The sequence below is a fragment of the Primulina eburnea genome, unplaced genomic scaffold, assembly GCF_022965805.1.
Source record: "Primulina eburnea isolate SZY01 unplaced genomic scaffold, ASM2296580v1 ctg87_ERROPOS800000+, whole genome shotgun sequence".
Taxonomy (NCBI): Eukaryota; Viridiplantae; Streptophyta; class Magnoliopsida; order Lamiales; family Gesneriaceae; genus Primulina; species Primulina eburnea.
Window position 1 is genome coordinate 119317 of NW_027331644.1, and position 15746 is coordinate 135062.

General features: G+C 36.8%; 2 protein-coding genes across 2 annotated transcripts; both read left to right on the forward strand.

Moving 5' to 3' along the window:
* The first annotated feature begins 4937 nt into the window (after nucleotides 1-4937).
* On the forward strand, nucleotides 4938-8350 carry LOC140822500 (exocyst complex component SEC15A-like). The gene is made up of 2 exons (XM_073183269.1): nucleotides 4938-5208; nucleotides 5778-8350. The coding sequence occupies exon 2, from the start codon at nucleotides 5802-5804 to the stop codon at nucleotides 8166-8168; it is 2367 nt and encodes a 788-aa protein (XP_073039370.1). The 5' UTR covers nucleotides 4938-5208; nucleotides 5778-5801; the 3' UTR covers nucleotides 8169-8350.
* A 2877-nt stretch (nucleotides 8351-11227) lies between these two features.
* On the forward strand, nucleotides 11228-13208 carry LOC140822493 (uncharacterized). The gene is made up of 4 exons (XM_073183260.1): nucleotides 11228-11684; nucleotides 11990-12096; nucleotides 12519-12758; nucleotides 12918-13208. The coding sequence occupies exons 1-4, from the start codon at nucleotides 11228-11230 to the stop codon at nucleotides 13206-13208; spliced, it is 1095 nt and encodes a 364-aa protein (XP_073039361.1).
* The last annotated feature ends 2538 nt before the right edge of the window (nucleotides 13209-15746 follow it).

A 15746-nucleotide genomic window follows, 5' to 3' on the forward strand; every position in this document is an offset into this window, starting at 1 on the left:
TGTACTGAATAGATTGGTCGATTCGCTCTACAATGTGTATTCCGAAAAGAAAACAACCAAAGAGCTATGGGAATCCCTTGACAAAAAATACAAAATTGAGGATGTCGGGGCCAAGATTTCATATATATCGCTTTCTGGATTTTAAAATGGTGGATTATAAGTAGGTTATCAGTCAAGTTCAAGAAATCCAAGTGATTCTTCACGAGATTCACGTTGAATGAATGATGTTGAGCGAATCTTTCCAAGTGGCTGCTGTTGTTGAGAAACTACCACCAGATTGGAAGGATTTCAAAAATTAATTTAAACACAAGCGAAGGAGATGAATGTTGAAGAACTCATTGTTCGAATTCGCATTGAGGAAGACAACAAGAGTTCTGAAAGACGATTATTTTCTCCAATTGCTGCCAAGGAAAATTTTGTTGAGCATGGTCAAAGCTCGAAAAAGATAACATATTCTTCCTCCAACAAAAAGATGAACCTAGGAACCAAAGGAGGCTTTTTAAAGAAGTTATCTGGAAAATGCTACAACTGTAATGGTATGGGTCACAAGGCCTCTGAGTGTAAGAAACCAAAGAGAAACCAAGAGGTGAATGTGGTAAAGAACATTTCTCAGGAGGTTTCGAACATGAATCTATGTGCTGTAATATCAGAAGTTAATCTGGTGAGTTCTAACTCTAGAGGGTGGTGGATCGACACTGGTGCCACTCGTCATGTTTGCTCGGACAAGGAGATGTTTGCAACTCTTGAAGAATCCGAGAATGAGAAAAAACTATTCATGGGAAATTCCGCTACTTCTGAGATCAAGGGTCAAGGAAAGGTTGTTCTAAAGATGACTTCTAGAAAATAGCTGACTCTTAACAATGTGTTTTATGTGTCCGACATCCGTAAGAACTTGGTGTCCGGGTCGCTTCTTAACAAGCATGATTTCCGCATTGTCTTTGAGTCAGATAAGATTGTTTTGTCAAAAAGTTGAATGTTTGTATGCAAAGGCTATGTTAGCAACGGTTTGTTCAAACTCAATGTAATGATTATTAAACATGTGATTAATAAAATTAATACTTTTTCATACTTGCTTGAGTCTTCTTGTTTGGGGCATGGTAGATTTGGACACATTAATAATGATACAATTCATAGAATAATTAACATGAAAAGAATTTTTGCATTCCAAATTGATAAACAACAAAAATGTGAAACTTGTGTTGAGGCAAAACTAACGAGATCATCTCTTCGAACAATGAAAGAAATAGTGACCTACTTGATTTAATTCACAGTGATGTATGTGATTTAAAGGTATGCAAACACGTGGTGGAAATAAATACTTTATTATTTTTGTTGACGATAACACAAATTTTTTTTATGTCTATCGTATTAAAAGTAAAGCGGAAGCAATTGAGAAATTTCTCAACTACAAGAGTGAAGTTGAAAACCAACTTAGCAAGAAAATTAAGGTGTAAGAATTGACCGTGGAAGTGAATATGAATCACTATTTGCTGAGCTTTGTGCTCAATACGGTATCAAACATCAAATAACCGCTCTTTATTCTTCTCAGCAAAATGGCATTGCAGAGAGAAAAAATCATACCTTGAAAGAAATGATGAATGCATTGTTATTGAATTCTGATTTACCACATAACATGTGGGGGGGGGGGGGGGGGGGGGAGATGTTCTAATAGTAAATTACCTTTTAAATAGGTGCCCCGAAAAAAACAAGATAAAAGTCCATACGAGTTATGAAAAGTTAGAAGTCATTCCTACTAATACTTACGAGTGTGGGGGTGTCTTGCCAAGGTAGCAGTACCCACTCCGAAGAAAACAAAGATAAAACCAAAAACTGTTGATTGCATTTTCATTTGATGTGCTCAAAACAGCAGCGTTTATCGATTTCTTGTAGATGAATCTCAAATACCTGATATTCATAAGAATACGACAATGGCAACTAGAAATGCCTTTTTCTTTGAACACATATTTCTATGCAAATCTAAGGAAGAACCAAGTTCATCCAAAAGATTATATGAGACAATTGAAAAGGAACAAGAGCTAAAAGATTATATGAGACAATTGAAAAGGAACAAAAGCTTAACCAATATATTGAACATAGACGTAGTAAGAGAGCTAGAACTGAGAAATCTTTTGATGCGGATTTCATCAATTTCATGATGAAAAGTGAACCTCAAAGCTACAATGAACAATTGGTTCATCTGAGAGACCTCTATGGAAAGAGCCTATCAATTCCGAAATGAAATCCATTTTATAAAACCATACATGAGAATTAGTGAATCTTCTTTCGGGAAGAAAATCACTAGGCTGCAAATGGGTTTTCAAACGCAAAATGAAATCAAATAGAACCATATATAATTATAAAGCCAAATTGGTAATCAAAGTTACCATCAATGTGAATGACTTGATTACTTTGACACATATTCTCCTGTAACGAGAATAATCTCTATTCATGTGATTCTTGCGATTGCCGCTTTACGAAATCTTGAAGTACACCAAATGGATGTAAAGACACTATTTCCAAATGGAGATTTAGAAGATAAAATTACATGTAACAACCTGAGGGATTTCCTGCGACTGGGCTGGTGAAGTCTCTATATGGCTTAAAACAAGCATCAATGTCACAAAAAAATTGATAAAGCCATGATAGAAAGTAGATTTAAATTCAGTGAATGTGAAAAATGTGTATACATAAAGAACAATGAAAATGGATGTCATTTTATGTCTTTACGTAGATGACATGATTGTCATTGTTAGTAATGATAAGATGATTAAATTTACCAAGAAGTTATTGAAATCAAAAGTTGACATGAAAAATTTGGGTTGAACTCATGTGATCATTGGAATTAAAATTCATAGAACTTCAGAAGGACTAGTTCTAATTCAGTCATATTATGTGGACAAAATCTTTGAGAAATTCAATAAGGATGACTCTGAATTGACTAGAACTTCAATAGATACCAATCAACCTTTATCAAAGAATCGAGGTGAGAGTATGTCTCAGTTAGAATATTCTCGAGTCATTGGTAGTCTTATGTACTTAATGAGTTGTACAAGACCAGATATAGCCTATACAGTAAGAAAATTCAGTAGTAATCCAGGAGTTGAACTCTGGAAAGCAATTATCAGATTGCTAAGATACTTAAGGTACACTCGTGATCATGGGTTGCACTATACCATATATCCTGCTGTTATTGAAGTATACATTGATGCAAACTAGATATATGATATGAAACACTCAGAATCTACAAGTTGATTTGTATTCACTTTAGGATGTGCAACAATTGCTTAGAAATATTTTAAACAGACTGTAATAGCCAGATCCACGATGAAATCTAAGTTTATAGCTCTTGACAAGTGTGCTAAAGAGGCTGAATGACTGCGTCAATTCTTAGAAGATGTTCCAGGATGAGAAAAACATGTTTCGGTTATATGCATACATTGTGATAGCCAATCTGCGATGGAAGGGTACAAAATAATATGTATAATAGTAAGTCTAGGCACATACGTCGTAGACACAATACCATTAGACAACTACTTTCAACTGAAATTATTTCTGTTGACTATATAAAGTCAAACAATAATGTAGTAGTTCTGCTAACCAAATGATTGAATAGAGAGTTAGTTACGAAATCGTCAAGGAGAATGGATCTCAAGCCTATAGAATAAATTGGTGCAAAAGAAAACTCAACCTACGCTGACTGGAGATCCCAAGAACTAGGTTCAATGAGACAACCTAATCGCACTAATTTGGAGAATCACTGTAGTGGTGATCTATAGTCCATTCCTATAATGAAATAATGAATGTTGAAGATAAACTTACAACTTTGAATGATTCTGATGAGAAACAATATAAAATCACTTATGTGAGAGAAAAGTGGGACCACTTCGAAGGAATTGCAATGCTCAATTCTAGTCTCTCTTGCAGAACTAGTGATGTGTTCATAGTCAAAACGAAGACAATCATGAGAACTGAAGAGTATCGAGAAGAGTCATGTGTGAAGTATATTTTAATTCACACAAACGGATGTACAGTTCAAAGACATCACGTCTACTGTCAACCAGTGAATTATTATGCTTTCACAAGGGAAGGTTCAAAAGGTAATACCTATCTATCCTATGTAAGAGTCAACTGTTGAACTTTATCAGAAAAGACTTTCGTATAACTTTCAATTTCCATTCATGTGGTGGATTGTTGGATTATAAATATATATAATATATATTGGGTTGTGTGTTAATGAGCTTTCCTTATGTGAATGGAAATCAAGAGATGATGTATTTATCTCACATAGGAAAAAAAGTGGTATAGATGAGTTTATATGTATAAATATGGGTTTTTCCCATATAGGAAAAATATAGTGGTATAGATGAGCTTATATATATAAATAGGAGATATGTTAATGCCATATTACACACCATCAAACATCCACTTCTCCTGCATTTCTACCTCCTGTTTATTCCTTCGAAAACTGCTCCAGCTCTATGTTCTGCTGATAAAGTTTAGATACTCTTTTGTTCGCCAACGTAGTGATCTTACATCACCTCTGGTCTGCTCGTTGTATCCTGAAAAATAGACGTCCGGTTAAATCCTCGAACAACATACCGGAAGGGACGAATCTGTTTAAAAAACTGTACTTGCTACATACCTCGATTTAGTTTCGTTTTACATTTACTATACACATATTGTACAACTTTACTTTTACGAGCTTACTTCAAACATTTTGTTATTTCTACATTTCGCTAACACGGATTTCGTATTTTCTTTTATATATGCTATTGATTTAGATATGAACATTATTGAAGACAATTTTGTTATTAAAATACGAATTAAAAGAATAATAAAAGACAATTTAGTAATTCGAAAAGAAAATTGGACTCTCTTTGGCTTAAGTGGGAATGTCTGCTCACTTTCCCAATTGATTTATAATTTTATACGATGACCGCTTTGATTATAATGATATAATTTACAGATAATTAATAAACAAATCTGATTCAAAGAAATTCATTAATTCCAGCTAGTAATTAATCATAAAAATCATCGAAAAGAATTAGCAAATCCTCGGACCCGAAGAAAGAGAAGAAACCCAGAAAGATTCATCAATGCTCGGAACCGGGGAAACGGAATTTTGGGCTCACATTCGATCGAAACAACAAATCAGAATTCTGGGGCTCATTTCTTGACTCTGATCAGAGTCGATCTTCTCTGTTTCAGGTAGATGGAGTAATTTCTCTGTGTGCGCGTGTGTTTTTTTTTAAACTTGTATTCTACTACTCTTTTTTTTTGGTGTAGTTTCTGTTTTTGTTTCTCATTTTTCACCCATATCTTCGTTGTCTGGTGTGCAACTTTTGCGACGATGAAATGTGAAACATAAATTCATGGAATGAAGTCCCGTTACCTGCAGTGTTCTGTTTTTTGGCTTCTATTTTGGTTTTTATTTCGTCAGGATTTGAAAGAATAGATCTTAATAACGGGGTTGCAAAATTCCCGAAAAGGCAATTTCTTTCTGTGATGGGTTATTGCTATTTGTTCCTTTTTTTAATTTTCTTTTTTGCCTTTGGTCTTGATATAAAATATAGAAAGGAAACAATTTTCCAATTATATAACCATGATTGTGTTTTGCTTTACATAAGCGGAATTATTTGTTCAGTGTACTAGTTCATTTCCTGCCTTTGGTATGCTTTTGAATTTTCCATTTTATGAACAAAACTCACTAGGTGTACGAGTGTTTGGAGGTACTGAATTGTTAAAGTGTCATGAATTTTATGTTACTTTTTCTACAGGAATTTCCATTTGATATATCAACCATGAATGCAAAAACTAAGAGGAGAACTGTGACTGAGAATGGTGATACAGGCGAGGACTCTGTTCTTGCGACTATGATCAGTAATGGGGAGGATTTGGGACCTATGGTTAGGCTTTCTTTTGAGACAGGAAAACCTGAAGCGCTTTTGCATCAGCTTAAGCATGTAGTGAAAAAGAAAGAAGTGGAGATTGAGGAGCTTTGCAAGCTTCACTATGAAGATTTCATTCTTGCGGTTGACGAGCTACGCGGTGTCTTGGTTGATGCAGAAGAGCTAAAAAGTGAGCTGGCGAGTGATAACTTTAGGTTACAAGAGGTTGGTAGCGCGCTCCTTATGAAACTTGAAGAGCTTCTCGAATCTTATTCAGTCAAGAAGAATGTTACCGAAGCCATTAAGATGTCGAAGAGCTGTGTTCAAGTGTTGGATCTTTGTGTGAAGTGTAATTATCATGTTTCTGAGGGTCGATTTTATCCGGCTTTAAAAGCTGTTGATCTGATTGAGAAATATTTGCAAAACATTCCTGTGAAGGCACTGCAGTCGCTTATAGCTAAGAGGATACCCTTACTAAAGACGCACATTGAGAAGAGGGTATGCAGTGAAGTTAATGAATGGCTAGTACAAATTAGGAGCGCTGCAAAGGATATTGGACAAACTGCTATTGGATATGCTGCATCTGCTCGGCAAAGGGAAGAGGACATGCTGGCTCGTCAAAGAAAAGCAGAGGAGCAGAGTTGTTTGGGTTTAGGAGATTTCACCTATACACTGGATGTTGAAGAAATTAATGAGAATTCTGTTCTAAAATTTGATCTGACACCTCTTTATCGAGCTTATCACATTCACAATTGTCTTGGCATCCAAGATCAATTTCGTGAATATTATCACAAAAATCGTTTTTTGCAGCTGAATTCAGACTTACAGATATCGTCAACCCAGCCGTTCCTTGAATCCCATCGGACCTTCTTGGCTCTTGTTGCAGGTTATTTTATCGTTGAAGACCGGGTCTTAAGGACTGCTGGTGGGTTACTTTCACCTACAGAGCTTGAGACAATGTGGGAAACTGCTGTGGCTAAAGTAACATCAATCTTGGAAGAACAGTTTTCCCATATGGATACTGCAAGTCATCTCCTCCTGGTAAAGGATTGTGTGACCCTCTTCGGTGCAACCCTCAGGCAGTATGGTTATGAAGTGGCCAAGATTCTCGAGACTTTAAACAGTAGTCGTGACAAATATCACGAGCTTCTTTTAACTGAGTGCCGACAACAAATTACTGATGTCATTGCAAATGACTCGTATGAGCAGATGGTGATGAAAAAGGAGTCAGATTACCAGGTAAATGTGCTGTTATTCCATCTTCAAACCTCAGACATAATGCCGGCCTTCCCATATATTGCTCCTTTCTCCTCCATGGTGCCTGAATGTTGCCGCGTTGTTCGTTCATTTATTAAGGATTCTGTCAATTACTTGTCTTATGGTGTGGAAATGAACTATTTTGATTTTGTGCGGAAATACCTGGACAAGCTCTTGATTGACGTGTTAAATGAAATCATACTTAACACAATTCATGGTGGCAGCATTGGTGTGTCTCAGGCAATGGGGATTGCTGCTAATATGGCTGTTTTAGAGAGGGCTTGCGATTATTTTATCCAGCATGCTGCACAACAATGTGGAATTCCCAGCAGATCAATCGATAGACCGCAAGGTAGTTTAACGGCCAAGGTTGTTTTTCGAACCTCAAGGGATGCTGCTTATCTTTCTCTGCTGAGTTTAGTTAACTCTAAATTAGATGAATTTATGGCACTTTCTGAAAATGTGAACTGGACTTCCGATGATGCATCTCAGCATTCGAATGAGTACATAAATGAGGTTGTCATTTATCTTGACACTGTTTTGTCCACCGCTCAACAAATTTTACCTCGGGATGCTTTGTACAAAGTTGGTAGTGGTGCCTTTGAACATATATCTAACTCTATCGTTGGAGCTTTTCTCAGTGATAGTGTGAAGAGATTTAGTGTTAATGCAGTCATGAGCATTAACAATGATTTGAAGGCTTTGGAATCTTTCGCGGATGAAAGGTTTCACTCAACTGGCGTACATGAAATATACAAAGATGGGAGCTTTAGAAGTTGCTTGGTAGAAGCCAGACAATTGATAAACCTTCTCTTGAGCAGTCAGCCTGAAAACTTTATGAATCCCGTGATACGGGTAAAGAATTACAATGCTCTTGACTATAAAAAAGTGGCTGCCATCTGTGAGAAGTACAAGGATTCACCTGATGGACTTTTTGGTAGTCTTTCAAACAGGGCCTCGAAGCAAAGTGCCAGAAAAAAGTCCATGGACGTGCTGAAGAAAAGACTGAGGGATTTCAATTGAAAGAGCTTGGAATGTTAACGCTGGATGTCATAGCTGATATTTTCTATTCCTTTTTACTGTTCAAAATTTTGCACTCTCTTAAAATATTTCTGCTAAAACATTATTTATTAGAATATAGTTTGGATATAATTTTTCTTATGTCTAATCAGTCCTCCATTGAATTCGAGTAACTTGGGTATTCATCTCTTGAATATTTGGAATGTTACTGATGAGAGCTGAACTTAAATCTTCCATGTGGCGATGGATAAATGCTTGGAATGCTCCATTTATAGCTCTAGTTTACATTTTTAGCTACAGGGAATGGATGATGGAGTGGTATCAGTTTATTATCTTTAATTTCTTTTATTGAGCTTTATGTATACCTGACATATCTTCCAATGTGTCGGACCAATTCTTCATGATTTGAGTACACTCTGTATTTAATTTGCAACAAAATTTTTGTTGTTGGTTTGAACGTACGTCATGTAACTCTAAAAGCTAGTACTCGAGAATAAGGTATCCAAGTACTGCTGGTTTCAAAAGATTGTTATAGTTTATCATAATGTGTATGCAAGTCGCCAAGATATCTGATATGAGTTTTGTTTTTGTTTTTGTTTTGTATCTTTATGTTTAAATTACATGGCCCTATATGCAAGTCGCCAAGATATCTGATATGAGTTTTGTTTTTGTTTTGTATCTTTATGTTTAAATTACATGGCCCTATCCCATGTGCTTAACATATTTAGGTTCCTTTGGTTTGACTTTAAATATAGTATTGATTGCTATATTTACTTTTAAAATTTGCCGTAAAGGACCGTCAATACAAGGCTGAGATTCTTGGATTGTGAAATTTGTGGAAAGTTTTGGATACCAGGTTCTTCTGAAGTCCTAGATGGATCAAAGTATTAAGATTTGAACACGTGTATTTTGACCAAAATTGTAGACAAAAAAACCGTTCTTATGTTCACATTTCCGTCCAATGCGAACGTCCACACTATCGTCCAAATGATGGCTAACAAAGTTTGAATTTACATCAGACATTCACATTCGAAGAATTTGCTATATATAGAGCTCATTTGCTAGACATATAATTCAATAGTTAAAAGCATCTCAAGTTAAAGAGAGCAACTCAAGTGAGAAGAAAAAAAATTGAGTATTATTCTTGTGTGAATTAGAGAAAATATTTTATCGGTTATACTCGGGGTTAAGATTATGAGAGATTGAATGTTGTATACACTTGTAATATTTTATCCTTATAATAAAGAGTAGCTCCGTCGACGTAGCCTATATTGGGTGAACCACGTAAATCTTTGTATTCTTGTTGATTATTTTATTCCGCAATTTTTGGTACTATATTATCATTATGGTCGTTATCTTTCGACGTTATCAATAACAACTGGTATCAGAGACTTGTATTAAAATTTGTTAGAATTCTGAGTATGCTTTATGGTTGCAGCTTTGTTTGATCTTTCACGTCAGAAAAAGATTTTTAGATTTTTTTCTAAGGCTAGAGAAGCGACGGCCAGATATGACGGATCGAGACCGGGAATCAACAAGTTCGACGGAACATATTTTTCGTTCTAGCGGTACAGATTAGAGATTATCTGTAAAGCAAGAATTTGCATCAACTTCTATCAGGAAAGAAGCCAGAGAAGAAGGAGGATGATAACTGGGAGCTCCTTGACCGACAGATGTTAGGTCTGATACGATTGACTCTAACGAAGAATGTGGCACATAACATGATGGAGGCACAAACCACATAAGAGATGATGTCCATTTTATCGGACATGTACAATAAGCCATCAACAAACAACAAAGTACATCTCATGAAAAAGTTTCTCAACTTGAAAATGGGAGAAGGTGCTTCGGTGGCTAAACACATCAATGACTTCAATACGATTGTTTCTCAGCTAACATCGGATGAAATAAATTTTGATGATGAGATTCATGCACTTATTCTTTTGGCGTCTTTTTCAAATACTTGGGAACCAATACGGGCCACGGTTAGCAACTCTGTTGGAAGAAAGCTACAATTCAATGATGTCAGAGATCAAATTCTTGCTGGAAAAGTTCGCAAGATGGCTTCAGGTGAAGGGACATCATCGAGATCTGCTCTAAATCTCGGAAACAGAGGAAGATGCATGAGTGGCGAAATAAGATCTAACAGATGACGCGGTAGATCCAAGTCAAGAAATGGAAAAGACAAAAACCTTTTTGAAAAGAATTTGAAGTGATGGAGTTGTGGATAAACTGGTCACTTGAAAAAGAACTACAAATCAGCAACGAATAATGCAAATGCTGTTACTGAAAAGGTACATGATGCTCTATTACTATCCATGGAAAGCCCGATTGATTCTTGAGTTATAGACTCAAGAGCTTCGTTTCATACCACTGGTTATCGTGATGTATTTGATAATTACATCGTTGGAGATTACAATTAAGTTTTCCTTGCTGATGAAAAACCTTTAGTTGGTATGGGTGATGTACGGATGAAGATGTCAAATGGATCTGTCTAGACAATCAACAAAGTTAGGCATGTACCAAAATTGACACGTAATTTGATATCGGTGGGATAGCTCGATGATGTAGGCCATAATGTGACCTTTGGTGATGGTTCCTAGGAAGTTAACAAAGTAACCATGGCTGTTGTTCAAGGAAAGAAAACTGAAATACTTTATATGACTTTCTACATTAGCAGCCGTGGATGCTGGAGTTAATTCAAGTCTATTGCATTGTAGGCTTGTGCATATAAGAGAGAAGGGAACGAAAATGCTTGTATCAAACGAGAAGCTACTGGAATTAAAGATCGTTGAACACAAGCTATGTGAAAGCTGTATATTTGGAAAGCAGAAAAATGTGAGCTTTTAAAAAGGCGGTAGAGAACCGAAAGCAGTAAAGTTGGATTTGGTTCATATAGATGTTTGGGGACCGTCTCTTTTGACATATCTTGGAGGCTCAAGATACTATGTCACGTTTGTCGACGATTCAAGCCGGAAAAGTTTGGGTTTAATTTCTGAAAAATAAATATGATGTTTATGAGGCTTTTAAAATGTAGAAATCCATGGATGAGATAGAAATCCATGGATGAGAAAGAGACCAACTTAAAGGTGAAGTTCTCACGATCTGATAATGGTGGTGAATATGAAGATGATGTGCTCAAGAAATATTGTGCACAGAACGGGATCAAGATGGAGAAAATAATTCCTGGTACACCACAACAAAATGATGTAGCTGAAATGATGAACATGACCCTGAATGAACGTGCTAGGAGCATGAGACTGCATTCTGGATTTATGAAATCTATATGGGCTGATAATGTTAACATTGCAGAATATCTGATCAAAAGAGGACCTTCGGTACCGCTTGACTGTAGAATACACGAAGATGTATGGAGCGGCAAAGAAGTAAACATTTCTTTCTTGAAAGTGTTTGGATGTTTATCCTATGTTCATATTGACTCGGCTAACAGAACAAAGCTTGATCCAAATCAAAGAAGTGTTTCTTTATTGGTTATGGTGATAATGAGTTTGGTTATCGGTTTTGAGATGACCAAAATCGGAAGATCATTCGGAGCAGAGATGTAATCTTCAATGAGAAAGTATTGTACAAGGACAAGTCAAATATCGGAGCCGAAGATTAATATCCTGAAGTCAAGAAGACTGATGAAGTGTTGTTGATAGATATTCATGTGAATGAATCAAAAGGCAGTAATGGGGAACATGAAGAAACAACTACACAAGATGATGACCCACAAACTCCGGTGATTGAACTCAGAAGATCTTAGAGAACAATTAGATCACCTGAGAGATACTCCCCTGCACTTCACTATATTTTGCTGACAGAAAAAGGTGAACCAGAAACCTATGGAGAGGAAATGAAAAATGATGATTCAACCAAATTGGAGTTAGCCATGAAAGATGAGATGAATTCATTGTCATCCAACCAGAAGGTAGAGTTGACAGAACTTTCGTAAGACAAAAATGCATTACATAACAAGTGCGTATACCTACTAAAATCAGAACATGATGGTAGCAAATGGTACAAGGCAAGACTCGATGTAAAAGGTTTTTAACAAAATTAAGGCATTGATTAGACTGAGATTTTGTTAAGTTAACCACTATCATGACTATAATCGGATTAGTGGTAAAAGAAGATTAACATCTGGAGCAGTTAGATGTAAAGATGACCTTTCTTCATGGTGACCTAGATGAATAAATTTATATGAAGCGGCCACAGAGCTTTGAAGTAGAGGGAAAAAAGAAAATGATGTGCAAACTTCAGAAGCGCTTGTATAGTCTCAAACAAGCTCCATGACAGTGGTACAAGAGGTTTGATGGATTCATGAGTAATAATGGTTTCCTGAGGTGTCAGGCTGATCACTGTTGTTACGTGAAGAAGTTTGATGATTCTTATATCATTCTACTGCTATATGTAGATGATATGTTGATAGCAGGAGCTTATCTGGAAGAGATTGATAAACTCAAGATAAAGTTATCAAAAGAATTTGCTATGAAGGATTTGGGTGCTGCAAAGCAAATCCTTGGAATAAGGATCTTAAGAGACCGAGTGAATGTAATCTTGAAGTTTTCTCAAGAAGAGTACGTGAAAAAGGTGATTAGCAGATTTAAAATTAATGGAGCTAAACCTGTCATTTTAAACTAACCAAAGCACAATCAACTTCGACGGAGCAAGACCGGGCTTATATGAACAAGGTTCCTTATGCTTCTGCTGTCGGAAGCCTCATGTATGCAATGGTGTGTACTAGACCAGACAGAGCTTGTGTTTCACCGATCACAAAATTTTGAAGTACTTCTACACACAGAAAGAGCTGAATATGAGACACGGAGATGGTTAGAGCTATTGAAGGACTATGACTGCGGCATTAGCTACCATCCAGATAAGGATAATGTGGTAGACGACACACTGAGCATGAAGAATACAGTGATCACACAATTGTCTTTACAGAGACTGTTGCAGAAAGAGATCCAGAGATTTGTGCTTGCAGTTTATGCTATGGCGATGCTCCTAATATTTCTATCCAGACACTGCAGTCGATGCTGAGAGATATGATTCGAGTAGGGAAGTCATCTGATAAGAAGTTGCAGAAGTGGAGACAGAGGGATGAGTCTAGGGGCCTGAGATTATATTCTGTTGAGGATGGCATAGTCAGATATCGCGACCGACTGTGTGTTCCTAGCAATGATTCATTGAGAGCAGACATTATTAGGGAAGCCACAACACCCCATACTTTATACACACAGGGGGTACAGAGATGTATAAGAATCTATAGTCTTTGTATTGGTGGCCGGGCATGAAGCAAGATATTTTGATCTTCGTGTCTGAGTGTTTGATGTGTCATCGGGTTAAGACAGATCATCAGAGACCTGCAGAAAATCTGAGACCGCTCCCTATTCTCGAGTGGAAATGAGAGAACATCACTATGGATTTTGTGTCAGGGCTACCCAGGACCATTGGAGTGTATAATATCATTTGGGTGATAGTTGATCGGCTTACCAAGTCGGCACATTTTCTACCGATCAAGATTACTTACACCATGACTCAATATGCAGATCTGTATATCAGAGAGATAGTCATACTGCATAGGATTCCAGTGTCCATCGTGTCAGATAAGGACCCGAGATTCACATCTGTATTATGGAAGAGTCTACATCAAGCATTGGGTACCAAGCTGCTATTCAGTACAACCTTTCATTCTCAAACCGACGGTCAGTCTGAGAGGGTGATTCAGATCTTGGAGGACCTACTTAGAGCTTGCGTGATCGACTTCCAAGGCATCTGAGAGCCAAAGTTACCTCTTGTGGAGTTCACGTACAACAAAAGTTATCAGACATCTATTGGTATGGCTCCATACGAGTCGCTTTATGAGAGAAAGTGTAGTTCGCCGATTTAATGGGATGAGGTAGGGAAAAGAGCAGAGTTGGGTCCAGTCATTGTCAGACAGACTGCAAAGCTAGCGGTCAAGATCCGAGATAGGATGAAGACTGCACAGAGCCGACAGAAGAGTTATGCAGATAAGTGGCGCATAGATGTAGAGTTTGCAGTGGGTGATCACGTGTTCGTGAATGTCGCACTTATGAAGGGTGAGATGAGATTTGGTAAGAAGGACAAACTCAGTCCTAGATTCATAAGACCATTCGAGATCTTCGAAAGAGTTGGGACACTAGCATACAAATTTACGTTGTCGTCGAATCTGGTGGGAGTTCATAACGTGTTCCACGTCTCGATGCTGCGGAAATACATGCCGAGTTCCTTCGCTGAACTACGAGCCTCTGCAGCTAATGTCGAACTTGTCTTTCGAGGAAAGACCTACCCGGATATTGGACATACATGATAGGAGACTCAGGAACAAGGTGATCCAGATGGTCAAAGTCAAGTGGCTGAATCATTCCGAGGAGGCTACGTGGGAGACTGATACAGAGATGAGGATTCGCTATCCGGAGTTATTCGGTACGTTTTAAATTTCGAGGACGAAATTCAATATTAGGGGGAGGATTGTTAGGTCTAGAAATTCGAACAACGTAATCTGACTGCATGTAAACATAGGGTTTTGTTAAAATGTGCGTTTAATTTTTTTAATACATTAAATGCATGATTGTGTCATGAATATGTGCTTTATTTCTTGGTTCATTAAGATTGCATGATGTAGGACTTTTAGCAGTATTTCATGCTCGAACGAGGAACGAAGACTGAGGACAAAATGTTTTATTAAATAATTATTTTTAACTATTTAATATATAATGTAAATATGATGGATTTTCGAGAATGGGCCTTTTAAGGTACTTTTATGCCTCGAGCCGTATTTTAAACCAATATTCTACTTTTAGAAAACTAGAGGACCTTTTGAGGGTTCGGGTAATATTTTTAAAAATATACCTAAAAAAAATATTTTACGAGTAAGCTATTGGGCTTAATGGACTTATTTTAATATATATATATATATATATATATATATATATATATATATATATATATATATATATATATATATATATATATATATATATTTGGCCTAGACTCCTTCACATCCTCATTATTTTAATTAAGGGCCCAAAACCCTAATCTTCCCTCCTCTTATTTTGGGCCTCCCCTCTCAATATTCCAGCAGCTTCTTGTGATTTTCCAGCAACAGCCTTGCTAGGTTTTCTCAAGAAAATTTCATAGAAACTCTTTTCCGTCCCTCCGGTATCCGTTCTACGCATTTGTTGCTGAGTTTTCGAGCGTAAATACATAAAGGCACGCCCTATATCTCTTTTTTCTCATCAATCGCATCGTGATATGTGTATTGAACGGTTCTTTCATAGTATTACATAGATATATCATTTTGCATTGAATTTACATGATTTTTACACGAAAATATGCATATTATATGCCTTGATGCATGCTCTCGTTTTTGATATGGTTGAAGTGCTACAAAATCTTTGAGTTTTAGGGAGCATTTTACCGCAGGTTTCGAAGGTGTTCAAGGGTGATATAAAATCTGGATGGAAAAGGATAAGGGTCGATGGTGATATTTTTGGTTCTAGGGTTTGAATGGCTAGATCAGGTGAAAGGGAGATGACAGGCGTGCATTGCTCATTC

Excerpts from the sequence above, each read along its gene's own strand:
- LOC140822500 (XM_073183269.1), top strand. The coding sequence starts at position 5,802 with ATGAATGCAAAAACTAAGAGGAGAACTGTGACTGAGAATGGTGATACA.
- LOC140822493 (XM_073183260.1), top strand. The coding sequence starts at position 11,228 with ATGGATGAGAAAGAGACCAACTTAAAGGTGAAGTTCTCACGATCTGAT. Across the intron at positions 11,685-11,989 it reads GATAATGAGTTTGGTTATCG|AAAAAGGTGAACCAGAAACC; the intron begins GTTTTGAGATGA and ends TTTTGCTGACAG. Across the intron at positions 12,759-12,917 it reads AAGAAGAGTACGTGAAAAAG|ACAGAGCTTGTGTTTCACCG; the intron begins GTGATTAGCAGA and ends GTACTAGACCAG.